The 25652-nt window shown below is 32.5% G+C and overlaps 1 protein-coding gene across 1 annotated transcript; it reads left to right on the plus strand.

The window, feature by feature from the left end:
* Positions 1 to 7036: 7036 nt before the first annotated feature.
* Positions 7037 to 24957, plus strand: LOC124373953 (neurofibromin-like; the record flags this gene model as incomplete). The annotated part of the gene is given in 18 exon segments (XM_046832262.1): positions 7037 to 7309; positions 8478 to 8570; positions 8987 to 9120; positions 10475 to 10649; positions 12601 to 12840; positions 13870 to 14061; positions 15144 to 15266; positions 16209 to 16347; positions 16470 to 16634; positions 17078 to 17317; positions 18954 to 19134; positions 19284 to 19467; positions 20091 to 20226; positions 21659 to 21820; positions 23691 to 23792; positions 23794 to 23950; positions 24269 to 24407; positions 24825 to 24957. Coding segments are annotated over 18 exon segments (2883 nt in total), but the record flags the coding sequence as incomplete, so codon positions are not given.
* Positions 24958 to 25652: the final 695 nt, after the last annotated feature.

A 25652-nucleotide genomic window follows, 5' to 3' on the forward strand; every position in this document is an offset into this window, starting at 1 on the left:
ACTATAAAAATCTACTCATTAAGTCACTATAAAATGATATTGTTTGACCTGAGATAGTTAGGCTACCTATATGAATATGTCACTTGTCTGAATCTCGTATATTGTTTGTATGCAAACTTATTTATTCTATTATCTCGTTGCTATCATGGTTATCCATAAGATCAATGTAAAAATATTCACTAACTAATGCTCAGCCAAATGTTGTGGAGTACCATGCACTATCATCAAACTCAGAGTTCCTCATATAGAAATCAAGTTTGCTTTCTAGATATTGTACAGACAGACAGAAATGAGTTTTCCAGTCCCACGAGTGACAGGTAGGCTTCACTAAAGCTCAGCCAGTTACAAATAGATTTTCTTTTCATTTTTCAAAATATTATAATTTTGTTGGATTTTTTATTTTGATTTTAATTTTGATTATATGAATTTTAAGTGCTTCATTCTTTGTTGATTTGCTTAACAACTCTTGTATCATATTTTTGAAATCTCTGTTCTAACTAGAATTCATGGACAATTCATTAAAGTAATAGTTATACAATTCATTTATTTGTTTTTAAATATAATTATATAATTAAATTAAAAGTGTATTGCCCCTGTTTGTCCTATATAAGTACTTTTATTGTCTGGTTAATTTATGTTTTTAATATAAGCTTTTTTCAGTTTACTGAGTAATTAAGTTTCTTAATATGAGGTTCAAGAGCTGCAGTACTTAAATGAATAAAACATATTTTATTGTTGCTTTAACACCCCTATCATATTAACAAATTACTTATTTACTTATGCAACAGATTTCATGTAAATGGAGTATTACTTATAAGTACATTGTTTTGACAACTTTGACTTTATGGAATATAGTGTGATTAAAGCCATTTCCTTAAAATCCTTGGTTGGATATTAAAATATAATTTGGATTATTATGAGTTAAGCCATGAATATTTTTCATTAAATGTTCGTGTTATCTCATGTTTTTTCCAGTGAATCACTTGTCCGAGATAGAGAAGATAATCAGTAATCATAACATCAACACTTATTTGTATCTAGTGATATTTTACATGGCTTAGTTAGTTATAGTAATGTTATTTTTGAAAGCAAGTTTTATCTACTACCGGCTTGCTAGACCTGACGTAGCTTCACCAGAGCCCCATTAGCCGTCTCTTTGAGCCATTGCCTGTCCCTCACGACGAGGACGAGGGATTGGACTTTGAGGGACATGGTAAGAGAAGAGAAGAGACTACAAGAAGAGATAGAATAAGAAAACGAAGTAACAAGAGAAAGATTGAAGGTAGTTTCACTGCAAGAGACAATGGAAAGAAGAAGAATACAATGGATGGGGCATGTGAAGAGGATGGGAGATAATAGAATGCCTAGAATAGGACTGGAGAAGGAGGAAAGAGGAAGAAGACCGAGAGGAAGATGGGAAGGGAGGACCAAGTGTGGAAAGACATAGAGAGAAGGGGACTACAGAAAATACAGGTGGAGGAAGAGGAGACCTGGAATGACAGACAAAAGTGGAGGAGGCTGTGTACGACGACCCGTGATAACGGAAACGTCGGATGATGATGATGATGATGATGAGTTTATAGTAACTGTTATAGTTCTCATTAAATCTACATTGATGTCAAAAGCGGACTGCAATTGGCATGAGAATTGGAAGAAAGGCACTTTTCAGAAAACTAATTATGTATAGTTTAATATGGATCGTTTACTCAACTCCCTCTGTCAAAGCCTAACTAACTTTGAGGTTTTTGTATAAACTAACAATTGGATACATTGCTGAAATTTTCATAGAAATATAAAATGGGCCTAGCTACTTGTGCTACTCCCTCGCTAGGTACCAAACAAATCTTAGCAACATGGTTTAGGTCCTTCCATCTTGCCCTCAGGATATTTGACTTTAGTAGGCTTTCGTTGTTGCAAGTGTAAATAATTGGTCAGCCAACTGACTATTGTGTCTACAGTGATCTATTGCTTGGTGTGTTAGCATATTAAGACATATAGTGCCAGTATTCACGCTTTTTCAGGGATCCTCTTCACTGGAATAAGAGAGCAGTTTACCATGTTAATAAAACAGTCTAGTAAAAAGTGGGAAAATAGACATAATTTGATTTGGCTTCAGTGACAAGGAATTAAAACATTGTATCCAGATGTGTTTGTCTCTCAGCTGTGTGGTGTTAGTTCAATGCAATAACAATACCCATACATATTATATTTCAGTTAAAAGATTACTGTTTATTATATTTCAACTTTATTTGGTTCTTGTAATTCTAATTCCAATTTGTTTTCCCCACTGTATTCTTCAGTTTTTGTCAGCATTACAATTTGGTTGTAAATATTGCTCCAAAGGTAACTGTGGTGGTTGCAGATGGCTATCCACCAGTTGAGGACCTGTATGAGCACAATGTAGGTTGCAAGAATGAAGTAAATACAAAACTGAAAGATATTCCGGTGAGGCGGATTAAAGAAGTAATTTTCAAAATTGGCGGCTCCGGTTGTTATCATGTTATTTATTGTGAAGCTCAACCAAGGTCCCATGAGCAAGGGAGTCCCGTACTTGTTGCCCAGGAGAAGAAACGCAGAGCAGACTATGCTCTTGTAGATGTTGTCGTGCGTGAACCTGACCATCAGACCAGGTGTGACACCGTCGCTCACGAGCTCCCCACAGCTGTACAGGCTCACCAACAGAGCGATGATCATGAGACGAATGGAACAAAAATTTTTCAACCATCCATTCTTTCTGATCATAAATCCAGGCATAAATGGCAGCTTTATATTAGTTTCATTGTTTTCACTCATATATTTTGAGAAAATTATTAGTCCAAGATTGGCAACTGTAAAGTACACCCAGTGAATTACCATTTCGGTAAAATTTTACAGAATAGAATTTGCAGGAAAATTTCATGGTAAAAGAATTTAAAAAATTGCTATTTCTATAACAACTAGTATCTAACAATGCTTTTAAAAAACTAAAGGTACTTTTATATATTTGATTAGTGTTAGCCCTGGAACTGGCAAAGTAATTTATGACGCATTTTTCTCCGCCATGAACTGGCAGAGTCGTAATTTGCGGCACATTAAAAATTTTCTGCTAATTAAGTCATCTTTTTTGAACAATCTTCATTTACATTGTAATAAAGTTATGCCAATGTAATTGGCAGATTTCACACTTTCTTTTAACCCTTTGACTGATGGGTTTTTTCTCAGTAAGAGTGCCCTAAAAAGTGAGATTTTAAAATTTTGTATTTTGTTTTTTTTAGGTGATTTTGGTTTACTGCAGTAGATGTATCATGAAAAAAACTTAAACGTTTTTTTGTATTTATACAGAAATTAATCTAATTATGCAAAAAAGTAATTGTATTTATAAAATATGAGAATGAAATAAAATGTTCAGCATTTTATCATAAATATATTAAGGTACAGGTTAGGTACAAGTTAGTAACAGTACACAAGTAAACAGTCGGACACACAAGGTGGAACGTTGCAATCCCGGCACGTCACTGCTCGATGACTCTGGTCTATCTGCACATGTGGCATGCTCTCTTCGGCTTGTCCTTATCTGTAGCAGGGATGGTGGTGGGAAAAAGTCGAGCAGTAAGTCTCAGGGGAGCATCTTAGCCAAAAATTTGTCTGTAAGTCTTGCGCCATTTTACATAATCAGTAGTTACATAAACAGCCACATTTGTCTACTCAAAGTAAACACAACAAATAATTTATAACCAAGGCAAACAGTAACGTAAAAGTGAAGTTACAACTTTTATCCACTACTCAAAAAGAAATAGAATCAGCTGATTACTTGGAACAACTGACCGTCATATGACCTAAATACTGTCAAATGGGTCTGAAAGAAATAAATAAAATTGTAACTGCGATCTAGTGGGAACAATGAAAACTACTTGAAACTTTTCCTTGTTTATTCCGCTAGATCTCATTCGTATTCAAGCGAGAGATTATTCATCACGAAGCATTATTATGAAAACATTGAGCGTCATAGTGTTTCCCGCACGGCTATTGGGAATATTGCTGGCCATGTAGGGCGCTCCCACATCTGTTGCAGGATGACTAGTCAAAAGGTTAATGTACTCATTTTTATACATAAAACATTTATTTATAATTTAAAGGCCACTAAAAGGTACAGATGTCTGACGTGCTACGCAATTTTGACAGATACTGCAGTTCAAGTCAGCTGGATCGGGTTTGTTTAGTTTTATGTTGCTTTCGTACAGTATATAAGTAGACATTTTCTTGATCAGCACAACAACCATTTTTTCATGAATGTAAAAGTAAACTCAATTTGTATTTCCTTTATAATAAACTGTATTTTATTCTGAATAAAAATTACATATAACATCTTATGTTTTGAGTAGTAACTGATTTTGTAGTAAAAATTTTGTTTAACTCTGCTCAAGGGGTTAAAAAGCTGTGCCAGTTAAGGCTAAAATGCATACCAGTTCTAAGGTTAATTGTGGATCTGGCAGTTAAACATCCTGTAATGGCAGGTTGTTGTCAACATTAACAGAATTTTCTAAATCAGTTTCCTCACTCAAATTGCTGCAAAATGGTACTGTTTGTAGTATTTTCAATAAAACTTCTCTTTCATATTTTTAAAAGTTTTTTGTTAGTGGAATTTTAAATTAAAATACTGAAAATTTATAATAAAAAACTGTCCAAACTCATTTGCACATTTTTATCTTCTAGAATTTGAACCATTGACTTCCTATTTAAAGATCCAGAATCTTAACCCTGCTGGGTTTGTTAACCCATTAGCGACTCAATATTCCTACAGCTCCTTGTACAAATATAATTAAATATGTACCAAGTTCAGTTCATTTCATTGTTTTTTAAGTTTAGCTGCTGTCTTTTTTTTCTAAATATGAGATTTCCATGTAAGCCTTATGTCAAAGCGCATGCCTAGATCATTTACCTCAATTAATTGTTCAAATGTAATTGGAGGACAAGAATTTTGATTTAATGTAAATGGTATGTGAAGTTATTTATTTTTGTAATTTTTGTTCTCCACATCTTATACCAATATGTAATTACGTCTAAATTCCGTTCTAAGTAATGAGGTGCCCGAACACGATTTTGTTTGGAGTGACAAAACTGCAGCATTATATGCGAAAGTTATAATTTGAGTATGATTGTTCATTTTCTGGGAGGTCAGCGTTATACAGGGTGAACCAAACCATCTGTCCACTGCTTATAGTGGTATAACAAGTGAAGATAGAAACTCTATTTCAACTGAACTCCCCTATTTTACAGCCAAAGAATTCAATAAAAATTTATTTTGAACCCCCCAACAAATCTGTAAGGGGTAGTAAAAAACAAAATTTGTTGTATTCAAACTTTGGCTTTATCTCAAGCAATTTCGGTTCTGTTTGCAAAAATAACAATTTCAAATTATTTAAAGCCTTTTTTTATTCATGCATAAATTGTAAATAAATACAAATAATGCAATTGATAAATTGTAATAGAATCGTTGACATTATTAATACTTTGAAGAACCCTTCATGAAGCCTACCAACATCTTAAAGAACTCAAACTGTTTATCATTGTTGTCAATTCAAAGCTCCACTCGCCCACTGAAGCTATCTACTGAACACTGAATTTCTTCTGGAGAAATGAAACCCACTGCATTTCTTATTTTTTCCGTTATATGCTCGCTAGAAGTTTGTTTTGTAGCATAAACCATACTCTTGAACCTCCCCAAAGGTAGTAGTCCAAACAGGTAAGATCTGAAGAACGGGCGGGATAACCGACTGCTGTAAATTTCTTCACTTATATTTACCGCTACAATCAGTGGCCCATGTGATCTGGTTCACCCTATACAGTAAGTATAAAAAAGACCAAGTACAAGAAACAGAGACAAATTCAAGTTATTTCACAGGAACTGATAAAGATTGTTTCAGTCCCCAATTCCAAGGCCCCAAAACACTGCTCATTAAACTTAATTATAAAATAGATCAGGAGATTGGAATATCTTTTCAGTTTCTATCACTTATGTCAGGAGTGTTTAGAATATCATATAAAAAGAATATGCCCATGGTGTCCTTTTTTTCAACAGGAAATTATGTATGAAGATTGTAACTGCTAGTGTCTCTTTTTTATTTTACATTTCATTTCATTATTTCTGAAAACTATTTATAATTAAATATTTGACCCAGGTTATAAGTAAATCTCTATTTTATTACATTAATAAATTCTTACTTCTCTCCCTTTTCTGTTGCAACATATAGCACCGTCAGACACTGGTCAAAGTCTCTACACAAGATTTGGCTAGCCAATGCAAAATTCCTGTTCCATTGTTTGAAATAATTAATTAAAAGACTATATGCTGTTACTTACAAACTTTTATTTGCTTTAAGAGTGTCTTTAGAAAATGCAACTCAAAGTTCCCATAGTTAAATAATATGATCATGGATTTGAATCTCTTTTAAGCTTCAAGACTCCAACTGTAGTTGAAGATATTATTTGGTGAGATGAATATTTTCTTTCAACATATCACCTTGGGCACTAAAACTTATTATTTTTAAGACTGATACAAAGTCATTATGTTATGTCAATGCTTGAACAATAACAATTTTCCCATCTTTGATTTAATTTACATTAATTTGCAAATGATCCTGTATATTTAATTTATCAAGTTTAGTAACTATTTGAATTTTGCACATAAGACTTTTTTGAACTTAAACATCCCATTGATTCTTTTAAGTTATAATCCTTTGATACTCTTTTTATAATTCGTTTTATTGGTTTAGGTATTTAATTTATTGAGTTATACCTGAAAAATTGTCCATTTGTTTACAGATAATCATATTTGACTGTACTACAGGTTGCAGTTGTGTTACCAATTGAATAGTTGATAAAAACTTGTTTTAACAATCAATCATATTTCCTATGTATGTTTATATCCACCCATTCTCAACACTTGTGACAGGAGAGGTATTTCAGTCACACTTGATGGTCCACCTAGAGCTTATCTAACTCAGGTTTGCAAAAAATAATAATTTGATTGTTATGAAAATGTTTTATGATTTTTTTTAATTCACCTTTTTCAGGACGAACTGGCCCGAGTGTTTGTCACACTGTTTGACGCCAAGCACCTGCTCTCACCTCTCCTCTGGAACATGTTCTACCGGGAGGTGGAGGTGTCCGACTGCATGCAAACACTCTTCCGGGGTAACTCACTCGGCTCCAAGATCATGGCCTTCTGCTTCAAGATCTATGGCGCTTGTTACTTGCAGAGTCTGCTGGAGCCCTTGGTCAGGCCTCTCATTGAAGACCAGGCTCCCAGTTTGGAGGTGGATCCGGCCAGGTAAGGTTGACATGCTTCTATTCAGCTATTCGTCCTTTGTAAAATAATCTTTTATTGTGCTTCTTCTTCTTCTTCTATGGAGCGGCCTACTGCCATGCACTTAAGCCTTAAGGGCCTTTTGCACACCCCGGAAGCACACCATGAGGCCTACCAGTCTATGATTTCAGCAGTTCCACAAACCGCCGAAAACAACCTATCAGGTCCTCCTGGGGAAATTCACCACCCATGTCCAAACTACCAAAGATGGCATACCACTCCTTTGCTATTGAAGGACAATCAAAGAGCAAGTGTTCAGCAGTTTCATCCTGCTCATCACACATCCTACAGAGAGGATCCTCCTAAAGGATGCTGACTCTGTGAAGATGCTTCCTCAGGTGACCATGTCCCGTGATCAGACCTATAACCTGAGAAGACATTGATCTATTTAGTGAGAGGTCAGACGCCATTCTGGAGCAAGGTGACTGTAGTAAAGGCTTAGTTTCAAACACTAAAAAAGTAAAGGTGTACAAGGGTTTAATGTTAAAAAAATATGTTGGGAGGATATCAATACGGCTGCTTGTACAGTTAGCTCTTGAAGGAAGGAGAACTAGAAATACTGTATTTTATTGCTGCTCTGATTTTACCTCCACATTTAATGTTCCATGTTCAGCACTTAAAATATATTTTTGGTTCATTTTGTAACCATGATTAAAAGCTAATTAGCTCTTGAACAAAGTTAATCTATTCCTATATAATTTGAGTTGACTCCAGATACATGCTACTAATTGGTATTCTATCATCAATACTTGGTCCTGATTAAATATTCTCAGCCTTCTCCACTCCTTCCTTCACAACAACCAACAATTAGCTAAAAATATTTATCTTGGGGCTTTTTCCTTTTATTCTATTATTATGTACTTCTTGTCAACTTGAGTTCCTCCGCGTTTGTAAAATGTCCAAACTGCCTCTGCCATTACTACTCTGAATACTCTGTAATACTTAGTTTTTTCTTACTTTCCTTTTGATTATTATTCAAATATTCTATCCTTTCTGATTAAATCATGTCACTCTTCTTTTAGAAAGGCAAGATTTCAGTGTTTAATACGTTCACTCATATAATCATATTCAACATATAATCATGTTCACCTTTAGACATGATTGTATATTTACTTTATTTTATTTTCTGTAGATTGGGAACTGGAGAAGACATTGAAGAAAATAGAAGAAATCTAATAGCGCTCACACAAAAAGTGTTTGATGCTATCGTATCATCAGCGGACAAGTAAGTTTATTACTATTTTTACTAACCCTCTGCAAACCACATTACATTTTTCAAGTTATAACAAACAGCAGTGCTTTTTCAGATAAGTTTGAGTAATAACTTCAGAGTAAAAAATTAGATTCCCATTGGCATGTTGTAAACAATTATAACTCAATTAGTACAGAAAATATAATAATAATTTTTCATCAACATTGTTTTACCCTCTTAACTACTTATTTTATAGATAATATTATTATATATTGTAATAAACTGAAATTGAGACAAAAGTGTTCAGTTTTATTTAGAAAAGGTTTGATTTTCAAATTTTATAAGCTATAAAACAAAAATAGTACAATACATTGTGATTTTTAAATAATAAAGAACATAATTAAATTAGATAATTATATTCAGTAACTATATTACGATTTTTCTCACAGATTTCCACCTCAGCTTCGCAGTATGTGCCACTGCTTGTACCAAGTACTCAGCAAGCGCTTTCCACAGGTTCCACAGAACAATATTGGAGCTGTCGGAACTGTTATATTTCTCCGTTTTATCAACCCAGCAATAGGTAATGTCAACTTATCCACTTCCAGTTGATGACAGTTTATTGACCAAAAACGTTTATTGGAAATGTTTGGACTTATTAAACATTAAATAACTGAAAACGCTACTGTTTAGTGATAATTCCTTAGTTTTGGAGTAATATGGTATACTCTTAATAAAAATGTATTAAAAATGCTTTTTCCATATCAACTTTTTTTGTAACAAATAATGACGCCAAATGTCCAAACTCCTTACTATCATTTCAAATTATTCATTGTCAATAACAAAAGTTTAAACAAAGAATTTTTCATTTCATTTCCCCACCATATACCTTCATAAGTGGATGTGCATCATTGGCTCTGCCCATTTCAGTTTAACATCTCTTGACTGAAGATGGTTCTCCTCAGTGAAGCTTAAATATCTCAGATTGTAATTGGTTAATAATGATTTGAAATGGTGAGAACTGAAAAATGCTTAAGATACAACATATTTGTTCATTCATAAATGCAGCGCATGGTACATTAAATAGTGTCAACAATATGAATAAAAACTTTCATACAGGATATGATAAATTATTATTACAGTTTTAGTCCATATAACCGTTACAGTTATGATTTATCTGTCGGTTTAGTCATTTACAGATAGTCATGGCAATAAAACATTTAAACTTAAGAACTATGATTATTTTTCAATATACTGTAGTAATTAAATGTGTACACAAATATTAAATTGATCTTTACTATTTAAAACTACTATTAAATTATGCAAAACTTTATTCATCAATCTATTATTAATTTAATTCATTCTTGTTATTAAATCTAACATATTTGCATCAAATAACTAGAAATAACTTTCTCCAAAATAGGTGTTTACCTAATTGGGCTACCTGAATTTAAAAACAATTAGTTGAAAAGTACCTTTGCTGACATCAAACTTTATTTTTCTATACAATATTTAGTTTTTGTAAAATCATTGTTTTTGTCCTAATTGTAATTTTGTATAAAAGGAGACAAGGTTTTGTTCTACTTTGTGTCATCCCAATGGCAGAAATCATTGTGTATGCTTTATCAGTTTATGTTATTTAATATATTATTCTATTACACATACAGAATGCAGTATATAAAGTAATAGTGTTTTGGTAAATGAAGATTTTTGTTTAAATTTTGGTATTCCATAAGTAGCTTTATGGGTAGTCAAAAATTATTTGTATAAATAATATATTTTAAAATAATAAAACCTTGTCAACCAATTTCCTTGTGAATGATTTTGACTTTTATTTTTATGCAGTATCGCCCCAGGAGATGGGAATTGTGGGGAAGGTGGTTACCCAACCAGTAAAGCGAGGTTTAATGCTGATTTTGGCTTTTATTTTTATGCAGTATCGCCCCAGGAGATGGGAATTGTGGGGAAGGTGGTTCCCCAACCAGTGAAGCGAGGTTTAATGCTGATGTCAAAAATACTTCAAAACATAGCAAACCACGTGGAGTTCAGCAAGGAACAACACATGATACCATTCAATGACTTCCTTAGAGCTCACTTTGAAGTAGGACGAAGGTAATGTATTATTTAATCTCTTGAATATTAATTAACAGACAAGGGATGTATTCTGTCAGAGCATTAAAAGAATTTCAAACTTTGGTGATAGAAAGATTATTGTCAAAATAATGGTATGTTAAAGTAAAAAAGCTAATAGTTACACCAACAGTATCACATACTATTTGACTGGCGCTGCCAAACTGGATAAGTGTATCATATTTTACTGTAGTAAAATGTTTATACCATTTGTTAAAAGCAATATAGATGCTTTTATTTTCTTGTCTTAAAATATAATATGAGCTTAAAATTAATGCTTGTGCTGAATAAAATTGAGATACGAGTAGGCATTTTTAGTAAAATAATCTTTTCAACATTATAGTGTTACAGCTATTTTATATTATAATTAGATTTAAATCATAGAAACTTTCCAAAGTTTGGTACATATAGCAAGTAGTGTTTTGAGCAACCAAACAAAATTAACTCAGTAGTTCTTTTATGCGCTAGTCAAAACTCAATAAAACTAATTTAATTTTGTGTATAAAAACACACATATACAAGAAAACAAATCACAGGTTTTTGGACTTAAACATTGTTAAAACTTACAAAAATGATAATGTAATAAGATTGTAATATTGTAAATAAATAATACTTATATAACATGACAAATATCTGTAAAACTGTTTTCCTTTCAAATCGTCCATCATCAATGATAACTTCAATCAAAGAAAATAAATAATTTTGTATTTCTTCTGAGTGAAATATATCAAATGTCTTGATATTGCTTTCAGTCCCAAGGGACTACTCTCCAGTTAGTGTAAATACCATAATCCTAAATCTCACATGGGACTGAGAGGGTTAATTTGTGGTAAACATAGTTTGCTTGTTCCAGTAACTAAAAATATCTTTTTAAATACAAATGTTAGTTTCATTTAATATAAATCTATTCTCTAAGTTTGTAAGGAAACATTAACAATATGTCTTCCTTTAAATTTATTTTTAAATAAACGGTGTTGTGTAATTGAAAATAAATTGCTCTGATAGAAAAAACAACTCCCAAATAATTTGAGTGGAAAGTGGATGCAAATAATTTTGTAATCCCATGAAATAATACTTTTCACAGATTTTAAAAATTCATCAACACATTCACAATGGCGTGTACCCAATTGGGTACACACCAGGCTTTTGGAAAGTGCATTGTGCGCTCAGTGGGGTACACTTAACTGTACATTTTATTATTGCGTTTTTATTGTTTGACTGTCTTGGTGGTTTGTTAAATTTGATCCCGCCCTTAAATAAACACCTCAGACTATTTTATTACCCGTCAGACTCACAATTGCTTAATTTTTTTAGGTATCCCTTGGGGTACATGGAGAAAAATGAAAAAGTATAGAAATATTGTTTTTGCTAAAGCCTACATACTTTCTCGTTATACTTAAACGTTTAAAGTTTAGCAATACATTTGTCATGTTTGAATTATTCTTAATTTGACCTTAATATATGACCTTTTGACGCCAAAGTTAAAAATTTTTTATGGCTATAATTTGTTATATTTCTTTTTTGGATATTTTATCCTATGGGACTGATATTTTAACACTATATATTTTTCATAATTTTACCTTTAATTTAAGTATATATATATATATATATATATATATATATATATATATATATATAAACTATATATGTATATAGTTTGAGGTTAAAATAAAAATTATAAATCAAGGTCAGAAACAGGGCTAAAATCTTGGAAACAAAGTCAAAATGAAAAAAATCTTTCATACATATGATAGACTCATTTAAAACACATTTTACAAGTGGGCTATTTCAATTTTGTTATAAACAGTTTGTGTTTACTGTGTTGAAAATAAAATGCAGTGTATATTATTCTAATATGTTTTATAAAAATGTTATACTACATAGTGTCGGAACATTATGACATAAAGAAATTTAATGGTCACATTTCTTTCAGATTTTTCATCCAAATAGCATCAGATTGTGAGACGGAGGACCAAGGTTCCCATTCAATGTCATTCATCAGCGATGCCAACGTTCTGGCTTTGCATCGACTGCTCTGGAACCATCAGGAGCGCATCGGAGACTACCTGAGCAGCAGTCGGGACCACAAGGCTGTGGGGCGTAGGCCCTTCGACAAGATGGCGACACTGTTGGCATATCTCGGACCTCCGGAGCACAAGCCGGTGGACTCACAGTAAGTCTTCAGTCCTTCTATCGTTTTTTAACTACCCTGTTGCATGTTCAGAACTTATTTGGCAATATTTTCATAATGGTAACCATCATGAAAATTTGATATGAATTTCCTAGAATTTCTTTTAAATTCTACAAAAAATACGGTAATATGGTCTTCAAAAATGTATCATCTTTAAGTATATAGTTATAAATACTCCACACTAAGCTTAAAAAGAACTATGTTTTATTGTAAAATGTATAATATCACAATAGTCCCCATTTCAATGTTTACACTGTGCAATAACTTTATTGTGCATAGTACTGTAAAGTAAAACTACTGTGTTGTGCTGTGTTTAATTTTAATTTTCCACTGTACAATGTAGTGCTGGCAATTTGTTTCCAGTAAGAATGTACACAACCTAGACATAATTGTCTATTGTCTATGGTGCTTTATGCTTTCACTTATTAAACACTCATGGACTGTGTTCCTTTCAGTGCCATCTTGACTCAAAGGAACAAAAAAAGACACAATGAACTAAATCAGACTTTACGGCGGGTATCCAAGACAGGACTGTTACCCTAAGCCGGAAATATTTTGACAGTCAAAGTTATGTGAGCTCGAGGATTTTTCTTCGTGAAGAATCCCATTAATGATTTTCCACAAATCATAGAAGCATATCTACAGAAGTAGAATGCATCTCCATACTTTTGTAGTGTAGTCGGAACAGTAATATAGCAGTGTTTGTATCCTGCTTGAAATTCAGACAAGGTTCTGATGGCTAAGTGGTTGTCTTCTCAAATTATTTGAATGTTAACATTTTGTTTTCCTCAATTGATCTGCCAGAATACAGTCTAGTATCGATGTCTTTACAGTCATTTTAAAAAGTACTTAAAGCATTCAAATACCTGTGTATGTATATTAGAAAATCATCACCATACAGTAGTTGCAATATTCAAATGTTTTATACTAGGGCCTCTGCGAAAATGGTGTAAACACTTCCAGCTCTCCAAGTTGTTGACTAACGGCAGGATGCCACATGTCTGTTGACAGTCTGCTGTTCTCGTCTTACGCACGATGGAGCTCCATTGACATGTCCAGCACCAACTTTGAGGAGATCATGGTGAAACATAACATGCATGAGAAGGAGGAGTTCAAGAGCATCAAGTCACTGAACATATTCTACCAAGCAGGCACGTCCAAGGCGGGTCACCCTGTTTTCTATTACATTGCCCGAAGATACAAGTGAGTGGGCGTGGCGTAGTTTACCTCATAATATATCTCTTTATTCTTGAAGTCACACATAGTATATCAAACACATCACCAGATCCTATATTAATATATAGTTATACCCAGAAAAGTCTTTGAATTTTGTTTTCAAAATATTGCAGTTTTAGTCTCTATACTATTAAGAAATTTTCATAAAAGTTGGTTATCTGCTTATATATATAACCATATAGAAATAGTATATATATATAAGCAGATATATATCACCTTTTGTGTATAAAATTTTGATAAATGTGATAATTTTTGTCAACTTATTTAATTTCTAACTGTGCAAAAGAAACGCACTATTCTTCACAAACACATAATATTCCCGTATACAGTATGTTCATCCCGGAAACCATAGATTTTGTAGTTCTTTGAAATATTTATTAGAATTGTTTTAACATAATTGTAATCATTCATTTAAACTATCTGTTTTATGTTACACCACATAAAAATGTTTCTCGCTGTCAGCCAACAAGATAAAAAGACTGAAAGTCTCCGTTTTTCAGTCAATCATGGAGCAGTACTCATATGATTGGCTGACACTGATTTTATTTTTATTATGTGTCTGATAGTGAGTATCAAGTGAATCAAACTAAATAATTTTAATCTTAGAAATAAATTATCATTTCATATTTTGAACCCTTTTGTGATAGACTCCTACAAAAAAAAATAGAAAAAAAAAACAAAAACTAGTACAACTGACAATCAATTTCTGTCTTAAAAGGCACTTCTCTATTGATTTCACAAAATGACTGTTATAGGTACTTAAATAATAAAGATACCCTTGTGTCACCTGAAGCAAAATAACATCAATCAAATGTTATTAATGTTATTGTGTTTGTTGTTATTCCTGAATATTTTTCAGTTTATATCTACCATATGTAATCTCTGCTTTTCACCTATCTTTCGTGAAATACAAAAAGAATTAGGTTAAAATCGATCGACTCATTTTAGTTAGTCTGTTATAAAATAAGTATGACTGTTCAGTATCACAAATTATTATTTTTTTCTATGTAACATTTTTGTTTAGTATTAATTTGAAACTGTTGTTCCAGGATTGGTGAGACCAATGGAGATCTACTGATTTATCATGTAATTCTCACACTGAAGCCTTTCTGTCACTCACCGTTTGAACTGGTAGTAGACTTCACACATACGTGCTCCGATAACCGATTCAGGTACAGTTATCGGTATCAGACTGTCAATATTCTTACTAAGTTATACCATTTAATAACTTTTTGTAATTTGTTGTGGTGTAAGGAAACATTCTGTAATTTTGAATCAAATATTAGAGAAGCAGTCAATTATTTGTTTGGGAATAAAGATTATTGTTTTGCTTTAATGGATTATTCATATGGAGCCTAATATCAAATTCAAAACCAAGCAAAGAAATGAAATTACACGGACCAGTCTGATGTGTAACTTACTAAGAAAATAAACATTTGCTATCACTTTATAGATCAGCAAAAATATTTGGTAGAGGACATGGCGGACTGTTCTCACAGCCACTTATATGTTTACACTGTTTTCCATTGTTTCTTCAAAATTCATTATGTCTAGATTAATTTTTCACAAATATATATCAGTAAATAATAATTAAGCAATGACAATGTTTTGGCTGACATCTGGCTGTAAGTTAATAAAATTAACCAATGTTAGTAACTTCTGTGTATTCAATAATAAATAAAACTATTATTGTAACATTTAGTTTCAAATTTTAGAGATATTGTGTTACAATTCACTTATTTATCATAGTTAATATTAGACCTTTCAGCTTTTGGTTAGTATTATTGATCAACAGGATTATTATTGAATAAGTATATGTTATCATTGCATTAACTTATGTTCAGTGTATATTAAATTTCACTTTGTAGTTTTGTTCAATAGAAAGTCACATGATAATAATTTTATTTATAAATGTAGACAAAAAGTTGCCTATTCAAGATTAAATTATTATAATTACCTCCTTTATTGATGAAATTGGTCCAATATAGGACTTTTAATGTATAATAATCTTTGAACTTTTAATTTAAATACAATTTTAAGTCATTTATATAAATTTTTATATATATTTTCATTTGTTCAAATATTTTTATATTATAGATTTGTTTTATTTCTAGGACTGAATTTCTTCAGAAGTGGTTTTATGTCCTACCTGAAGTGGCGTATGAGAATATCCATGCAGCCTATATCTATAATTGTAACTCATGGGTGAGAGAGTATACAAAATTCCATGACAGGATGTTGATACCTCTTAAGGTAAGGTCTAACTATTTATAAATAAATAATTATTACATAATGAAAATTACAGTCACAATTAAAAGTATTATCTTTATTAAATGATGACATGTATTTTAATAATGGCATCATTGTGTTTATAGGGTAATCGGTCTCTAATATTCATAGAAGCTCCAGCTCGTTTGAATGACGTTATTGATCCAGACCAACAGAAACTGCCAGGTGCTACACTTTCGCTGGACGAGGACCTGAAAGTCTTCAACAACGCCTTGAAACTTTCACACAAAGATACAAAAGTTGCAATAAAAGTAAGTATTTGTATTTTATAGATAACTAGCAGTTGCCCTTGGCTTCGCATACAATTTCCCGTTGAAAACAGCACACTACATTCACTTATTCTTTTTCTATCACATTCTAAAACATTGCTGAGATAATTGATAGTCGTTCCTTCGTGAGCCTCTTGGGCGCATTATGAAGGTATGTACCACATTCCTGCCTCTATCTTTCGTGGTTTTTGCTAGGTGTTGATAAGTTATTCAGAACAATTAATGTATATGGATGAATCTCGGTAAACGAATTAGGTTATAAAGAATCAAATTCGGTCTGTTAAAATTACATTTCTGTCTAAGATATTTCCAGTATTATTTAGGAGTGTGCCTTCAAGAAAATGTATCAAAGAAACCCAATTTCGATCATACTCTATGTTTACTGTTCCCCCATTTTTATATACTCACTTCTAATTTGTTTCCAGGTTGGTCCAACCGCTATCCAAATAACATCCTCGGAGAAGACTAAGGTGCTGTCACACTCTGTTTTACTGAATGATGTATACTATGCATCAGAGATAGAGGAGGTCTGTCTGGTGGATGATAACCAGTTCACACTCACCATTGCCAACGAGTCGGGTCCACTCTCGTTCATTCATAATGACTGTGATAGTATTGTGCAAGCCATAGTTCACATCCGCAACAGATGGGAGTTGTCTCAACCGGTTAGTTTTCTTTTACCTGAGTTTGTTTTTTATGATAGGAGGTTTGTGTAGGCAATAGAATTTTTTCAAACTTTTGTCTCTGTTTAAGGAAACAAAAATCTGAACACTAAAATTAACACTACATTTTTAGATCTGCAATCTGATGTCTTCATCACTAACCAAACACTTACACTACATGCTAAGTTAAAGTAAACAAATAATACCTATGCATTGTGGTGTTCATACTAAGTGGTAACAGTGGACCTGTTATTGACAACTCTAGTTATACTACTAGACTCAGTATTCAACAGCATTGCGATTGCCTAAACCAAACTGTTCTTTGTTTCAGAAATGTTTTGTGTTTTAAGTTATAAGTTTTTAAATTTAATTCCAAGTGAAATTAAAATTAATAGATCTATATTTATTTTTAAAAAGAGGCTGAAGGTTTGGTTATTGAGTAGAAGTGTTAAAGATATTGAAAATTTATATTTAGTTGTTCAGTAAAAATATTCTGTTCTTATTTTATAAATTGTAAATGTATGTTTTTATATTGAAGGTGAGTTGGATTTCTCTAATTAATGTGTGTTAATTTGATGGTTATGAGTAATTTTAGTTTGTTTATTATTATTTGTTTGTATTTTCATATTGTTATTATAGAACTTGGGTTTGCTGCTTATTATTAAAAAAATTAAATTAAGAAGCTGATGATGGCTCCCACCCAAGTGCAAGATTATTTTCTTTTTGGGTTGGTATATTTTTTCTCTGTAATCTGTATATTGTTGTATACTGTATTTACATGTATTTAAAAAAAGATAAAAACTAAACGCATTATTTATTTATTTGTGACATGCTGTAATCAGTAAATACAACAGATATGTTGTGTGACAACTCCATGCACATTATCTCTTAAAATAAATTAAGTGCATGTTTCAGGGATAGTGTTCATGGAGTAGATACGCAATATGTTGTTGTGATTAATAATTACTGCATGTAATGATGCATTGGTACAATTTGTTTTACTTTAACAACGACAAAATTTTTTATATTTGTTGAATTTTTTAATAATAATGACAAAAACCGTAATAGTTTTTTTTAACTTAACACATCGCGTGCGGCGGGGTTACCGGCGACCGCCACACTAGTGGTGTTTGGCGGTCGCTAGTGACTGCGCCATATGCAATGTGTTAAACGTCTAAGTGTAATAAGGAAAGTATATAAGGTTTGCACCAAAAAAATTATTTCAATGTATTTTATTTCAATGTTTCTCCATGTACTCCAAGTGGTAACTAAATAATTAAGCAATCATGCGCCCGATGAAGTACACAATAGTCGGAGATATTTCTTTAAACACGGGCTCATATTTAACAAACCACCTGGACAGTCAAACAACAAAAACGCAATAAGGAAATGCAAAGCAACGTGTATACCCCATCGGGCGCACAATGCGCTTTACGAAAGCCCACTGTGTACCTGTACATGACAGCAGTTATGAAATATAGTGTATAGCCGATTGAGTACATGACTTTGTAAACGTGTTAAATAATTATTTACTTATTTGCCTGTTATAAATATATACTCTTTATAATAGTTTTTTATTTTCCTTCTTTAAAATTATATTTTAAAATCAATTTAGTCTGAATTCAAATGATTTTTCTAGGATTCAGTAACTGTGCACCAAAAAATAAGACCGAAAGACGTTCCAGGAACACTGTTGAACATGGCTTTATTAAATCTTGGCTCTTCAGATCCAAATCTAAGAACTGCAGCTTATAACCAACTTTGTGCTCTAACTGCTACATTTGATCTTAAGATCGAAGGACAGCTATTGGAGACTTCAGGTGAGTCTGAACATACCATCAAGTGTTTGTTCACAAAATCAACAAAATCAAGTGTTTGTACTGCAAATTCATTGTTTTGTGTATGATTCATGTGGTAAATTTTGTAAACAATTTGTCAAATGATATAAATGCTGTATGAATGTTGACAGGGTTGTGTATTCCATCTAACAACACAATTTTCATCAAGTCAGTTAGTGAGAAGCTGGCCACCAATGAGCCCCATCTGACCTTGGAGTTTCTTGAGGAATGCATTCAAGGTTTCCGAGTTTCAACCATAGAGTTGAAACATTTATGTCTCGAATATATGACACCATGGCTGGCAAATTTAGTCAGGTATACCTTTTATGGAATTCATGTCATTTTATGGTTAAAGAATCTGTTATTATTGTTATAGAGGACCGTGTGGATTATACATTAAAAAAGACAAGAAAATGAACAGATATTTCAAAATATTATGAAATATTTAAAAAATTATTATGATTTTATCCATTCTCACTCTTTATTTGCATTAGTTTGAGAAAGAATATTGGTTAATAATTTTAAGTAATGTTTTTTAGACCAATTTTAGTTTGCTTATTGGTCCCACTTAAAGTATTAATAATGCATTTCAAACATATACTACTAAATCTTTAATGCAGTTTAATTCAAAAAGAGAATTATTATGTAACTTTTTATCTGGGATTTTAGTTATATTTTATAAAACTTAATTGATTCAAATCTCACTTATATTTTATCATAACCAGATTCAAACAGATTGTTATGGATTTAAAAAATCTTTAACTTTTAGATTTGTAACTATTTTTACTTTGTCAAGATCTGTACTAATAATACAATTTGCTATTAATGTGTATTAAGAGTCTTTTAAGGTTTTGTGTTTTTGACACATCTTAAAAAGAAATATTCATAATTTTCAATCTGTATAGAATCTTTTATTATATTTTTCATGTACTTTTTAGGTTTTGCAAACCATCAGATGAAAGCAAACGGCAACAGAAAGTGGCTCAAATTTTAGAAAAACTTATCTTACTCACAATTCAGGAAGAACAAATGTACCCATCTATTCAGGCTAAAATATGGGGATCCATTGGTCAGGTAAGTCAATTTAAAAATTTATTATTAGTGATAGTCCATTGTAGAACTAGAACTCAAGACCTATTTTTAACTGAAGAGTTTTCCCGTACTAAAAGCCCATATTTCATGCGAGATTCAAATAGAGGGATGCTGGCTTGATACTGTCATGAATTTGTTTGAAGTGTTTTCTTCTTTTAAGAACATATACTAGAGTTAAGCTTTCTTTAAAAATTTTCAATATCTGAAAGGAAATGATTGTTTTCATATTACTAAGGTGGTTGACTACGTCTTTAATTTATACTAAATAAACCTTGAGTCTTATGGCTGGTTTTTTCATGTTTCCATAAGGCCCCTGTTACACTGGACCGCTGAGTTTCACAGCTGATAAGTGAGTTGCATTGCTAAAAATTAGAGTACAGTGATGAATCACTTCTTTAAAATTTCTTGGTATATTCTAATATAATAAGCTCCATTTTAAAACAATGTCTAAGAATGTAGTGGTGCAACTTTCAGCAGAGCCCCATAGCTGATTTTTGATGTTGCGCCACTGGTTTTCCAGCTGCTGTAGTGTAATAAGATCCCATACATTACAAACAACAGTAGAATGCTAGCAGCACAATTCAATTGCCTATTGTATTGAGGGCGTAAGATATGTTGTGTTTTGCTCTTATTAAGCTATCTATACAAGTAAGGTCATATTTTGGCATATTTGATATTTGCGTTGAAAAGGGTTATCATATTTGTATATCATAGCTTGAGCCCGTCATGCATTTTGCTTGTAGCGGGTGCTGATATTTTGAAGAACAATAAAGTATTAGCATCAAAGTCTTTTTTCTTGCAGTTGACATATGTTACATGAGAGTTCTCAGTTCTTGCTGATGGTTTTGAGTTCTGGGATTAAATTATACACAATACATGCACAATGATATTCTTTTCTATATGATTAAATGAAGAAATCAATTAATTAGGCATATCACCATAATCTTTTCGTATAGGCAGTTGGGCATGTCTTATTGAGTATGGTATATTCTTTTGTTTTAAAGTGACAGTTAAAATTCGCAACCTCTTAGATAGGTCCCTGCACTAAATTTTCGTTAACTGTGTTTTTGTGGTTCATTTTCTTTTTAATTGTTACCCCTTTCGTAATATGTTAGCTCCTAAATAAAACATGCGAATTTCAAGTAGTTTTTTTTAAGGAAATTCGACTTTCCTTAAAAACCTGTTTAAGCTGAAACAATCTACTAGTTTATGGAGATTATACTCAGCAAATTAAATCAAGTGGTCAAAATTATCAAAGGAAAGGAAAGTTATCAAATTCTGGTAACGTTTATTTTTCTTCTATTTTTGTAGCATTAATACTGTATAAAGTTACCCTAACGATCAGGTGTTAAAACTTATTTACAACTGGAAAATTAAAGATTTGTACAGACTCCAAGAATTATGTGTTGCCTAGGTGCCTGAGCTCATAGACATGGTGCTAGACAGTTTCATTAAGCGGTCAGGAGAGGTGGGGGTCGGCTCTCCTGTGGTGGAAATACTGGCCGACACAGCTGTGGCTCTTGCCTCGGCAAACGTACAATTAGTCGCTAAGAAGATCATTGGAAGACTATGCAGGGTAAGAAAATTTCACATTGTTTTAAATTATTCATATAAATGTTATGCAAATGTTTGTTTTTGTATAACGGCTTTGATGAGATACCATTAGATGTGAACTTGGTTTAATATTATGTTAAATGTGTATTTTGAGTGTACTAGGTATTTTAAATTAATTAACAGTGTTGACAAGCAGAATTTGTAGGTAAGAAACGTAAAACAAGAAAACATAGGATAGTGGTAATTGGAAAAATAAGAACTGTTACAAGATAAAAACATTTATCTCAAGCAAATTTCATTTTGACATGCAAGATCAGACTTTATTTAATGTAATTTATTTAAGTACTTATTGTAGGGTAGGCATAAAAACAATGCCAAAGACACGGACATTTTAAGTAAAATATTGAGGCTGGAGGACAGAAAAGTGAAGCCACTGGGAAAGTTAATGTATTCTAATTATAATTTTATATGAATAAAGGAATTTTGATTTAATTGGATGATAACTTATCAGACCTTCTTCAGAAACTTCCTGCTAGTGATGATACAATAGACTTTCTCATCATGTAACCTCAGATGGTCCACACAGTCTGACAACAGAAATGAGGACAGCTTATGGCAGAAATCGATAGAAGCCGACTGGTCTGTTCAGTTTCCGGTTATAATGTTCTCTTACTGGTGTTAGCATAGTCTATACGCCATTAATATAATACAGTATCTGTTAATGGAATGACAATGATTCAAGATATAGGTGACAATATAACTTTTTGAGTGAGTAACTTTATTAGATTGTTTAATCCTTTGATCGGTGCATTTAAGATAGCCAAACAAATGAGCATGGTATTTATCACTTGATTTCATGTGAGAGAGCATGGCAATTGTCATAGGCTACAATTGAGAACTAATATTTTTTGTAACATACTGTATCATCTAGCAAAGTTTTCTTGGGCTCATCAAGTTATTTCAATAGATACTGTACGAATCCTAGTTCTGTATGGTGGTGATTGTATAGCTAAATTTTATGTGTAACAGTTTTGGCACGCTATACACTGTAACAGCCATATGGACTCATGTGCAGCCATCATAATGTATGCCGTACACACTTGTGGAAAGGTTAAACTGTCTTAATAGTTGATTTTTATGTAAAAGTATGTAATGTTTTAGTGGTATATTACATTAACAGAATACCTCTGAGACATTTTGTAGTCTGGACGGGATCCAGACCCAAGGTGACTAGATTAGAGAGAGGCTACCATAGTCCACGATTTCACATACTGTCAGTGATTATTATCATGAGCCCTCATACCACTAGTTATGATTGTCATGATTCCAAATACTGCCAGTGATTATAGTCATGATGCTATATCTTACTAATCATGATTCCACAGTGTCTTTCACTTCAAAAAGCTTTTGTGCACTTAATTTGCAGGAAGAATTGGCAGTTAAAAAGGCCCAGGTCTAGACTGTATGGTAGGTGATCAGTCTGCTTATGATGAATTATCTGTAGAATCTCATCAGCAGCAGGGTACGAGCATTGTCATGGGAGCAACACAATTCCTAGACTGAGCATTTCTATCCATTTATTTAAAATTCCATATCAAAATTCATACCAGTCCATCACTCTTGGCATTTTCACCATAAACCTCTCACATCTGTCTATAAATAACAGTTTGCATTAGCGTTTATTCATACACCAGATAGCTGAACGAATCTTATAATAAATGGATTCATCTGATATACAGGTATTGAAATTATTATATATATGACTAAGCAAATCAACTTTTATTATATAATCGTAATAAACAACATGAATGATGGTGTCAGAACAAAAACTCTCCCACCTGCCCTATCTTACAACTTACAACTTTGTATGACGATGATTAACTGATTGACAGGTGCTGGATAAGACATGCACATCGCCTACTCCCACACTGGAGCAGCATGTGCTGTGGGATGACATTGCCATCCTGGCCCGCTATCTGCTCATGTTGTCTTTCAAACAACTGCCTGGATGTCGCCCGCCACCTGCCCTACCTCTTCCATGCGGTCACACTGCTCGTGTGCTCCGGCTCTCTCAGCATGCGTGCCAGCACTCACGGTCTCGTCATCAATATCATACACTCTCTGTGCACCTGCACCATGCCCCAATTCACCGGTAAGTTTTTGATGTTTATCTATAGTGTTTTTAATTTCTACGTTAAAAAAGCCTAAATAGTGATTTATATAGGAAGTTTTTATTTTGAAAAACCATGTTAAAAAGGACTAAATGTCTGTGGTAACATGAGTAATTTTGAATTGCTCTGAACAATCTTAAATTTTGATTTACACAAGTGGATAGAAACTTCATTAGTTCTCTAATACTTTTCTGCATTTTACTAATGATGAACATCAAATAATAGAAAAAATGTATTTTTGTTTAAATGTTGACATTTAAAATATGATGTTTTATATAAAAGCACTTAATCCTTTGCAGAGGAGGCCCAGCGAGTGCTCCGCCTCAGCTTAGATGAGTTCTCTCTGCCCAAGTTCTATCTTCTGTTTGGAATCAGCAAGGTCAAGTCCGCTGCCGTTACAGCCTTCAGGTCCAGCTATCGCAACCCTACTGACACACGGTAACAACCCATCACCTCCACATGTTCTTCTAAAGTAAAAAAATTAATTGAAAATCAAGAGAAGATTTTTTTTCTAGTTTAGAATTGATTAATATCCAAAATAGCTGAGGTGTATTGCAAAATATATTGTGTATTACACGTTAAATTAGAAGTTTCACTTGAGTAGGTATCTTCAGTAGTAGAATGAGAACCAGTACAATTTCCTTCTCTGAATTTGAAGATCAGCTACAATCTGGATTAGGAAGACTGAATATCATGCTTTCTTAAGTAAAAGTAAGTTCATATAGAAATATTACAACGTTCAAACAAATTGATGTTGTTGTACGTTGAGTGTAGTAAATTATCTACTTGCTACTTAATATTAGTCCATTAAAAAAAACACCTTTCACAATTCAGCTATTGTATGTTTTGTTCCAGGCTTGGAAATGAGAGGTATTTTACAGGACTCCCAACTGACAGGGAAAGACTCTCCCTTACTTCACTGGAAGTGATAACCGATGCATTGCTTGAAATAATGGAGGTTTGTTTTGATATTATCAGGTTTAAGAATGTGAACCTAAATGATCTGTTTTCTGTTATTTCAGAAATCTTTTGTTTTGGTCAAACATTTAGTATAAACCATCTACTGGATCATTAATTGCAGATTTAAATTCGTGTTATTATTTTTTTGGAATTGCTTACAACATCAGAAAATCAGAAATCTTTATTCCATGTAAAATATATATACAGTTACGTAGTCAGTATACATATAAACACATTACTCGAACTGATAAGCACTGTAGAATCATAATAATAGACACAATACTATCCATAATAATAACAGTAATACTATTAAAAACTACAAAATAATATACAGTGTTATCATAGGGCATTAATAATTTTACATGGTTGACACCTCATTAGCCGCAGCTGCATTGAGGTGCCTTCGTTTACCATTTAAACAACAATAAAAATTGCAGAAGACATGCTCAAATATATTTTGTAGGTTTAAATTTAAATGTATAACTAAAAAGATACAATTTGAGTTTTCATTTTATTAAATATTCTTCAACTTCATCGATATTAAATGTGAACAACCACTCTTCAAGGTATCTAGAAAACGTTGTAAATTCAGTAGCATTACTGATGTTAATAGGAATTTTGTTAAATACTTTAGCAGACATGTAAGAATAAAACCGCCTAAATGCTTCACAAAATGGCATAGCCACTTGAACTCGATTTAGCTCTTTTAACCTAACTGAATGT

Source organism: Homalodisca vitripennis, unplaced genomic scaffold (assembly GCF_021130785.1).
Source record: "Homalodisca vitripennis isolate AUS2020 unplaced genomic scaffold, UT_GWSS_2.1 ScUCBcl_6808;HRSCAF=14191, whole genome shotgun sequence".
In the NCBI taxonomy this organism is placed as follows: domain Eukaryota; kingdom Metazoa; phylum Arthropoda; class Insecta; order Hemiptera; family Cicadellidae; genus Homalodisca; species Homalodisca vitripennis.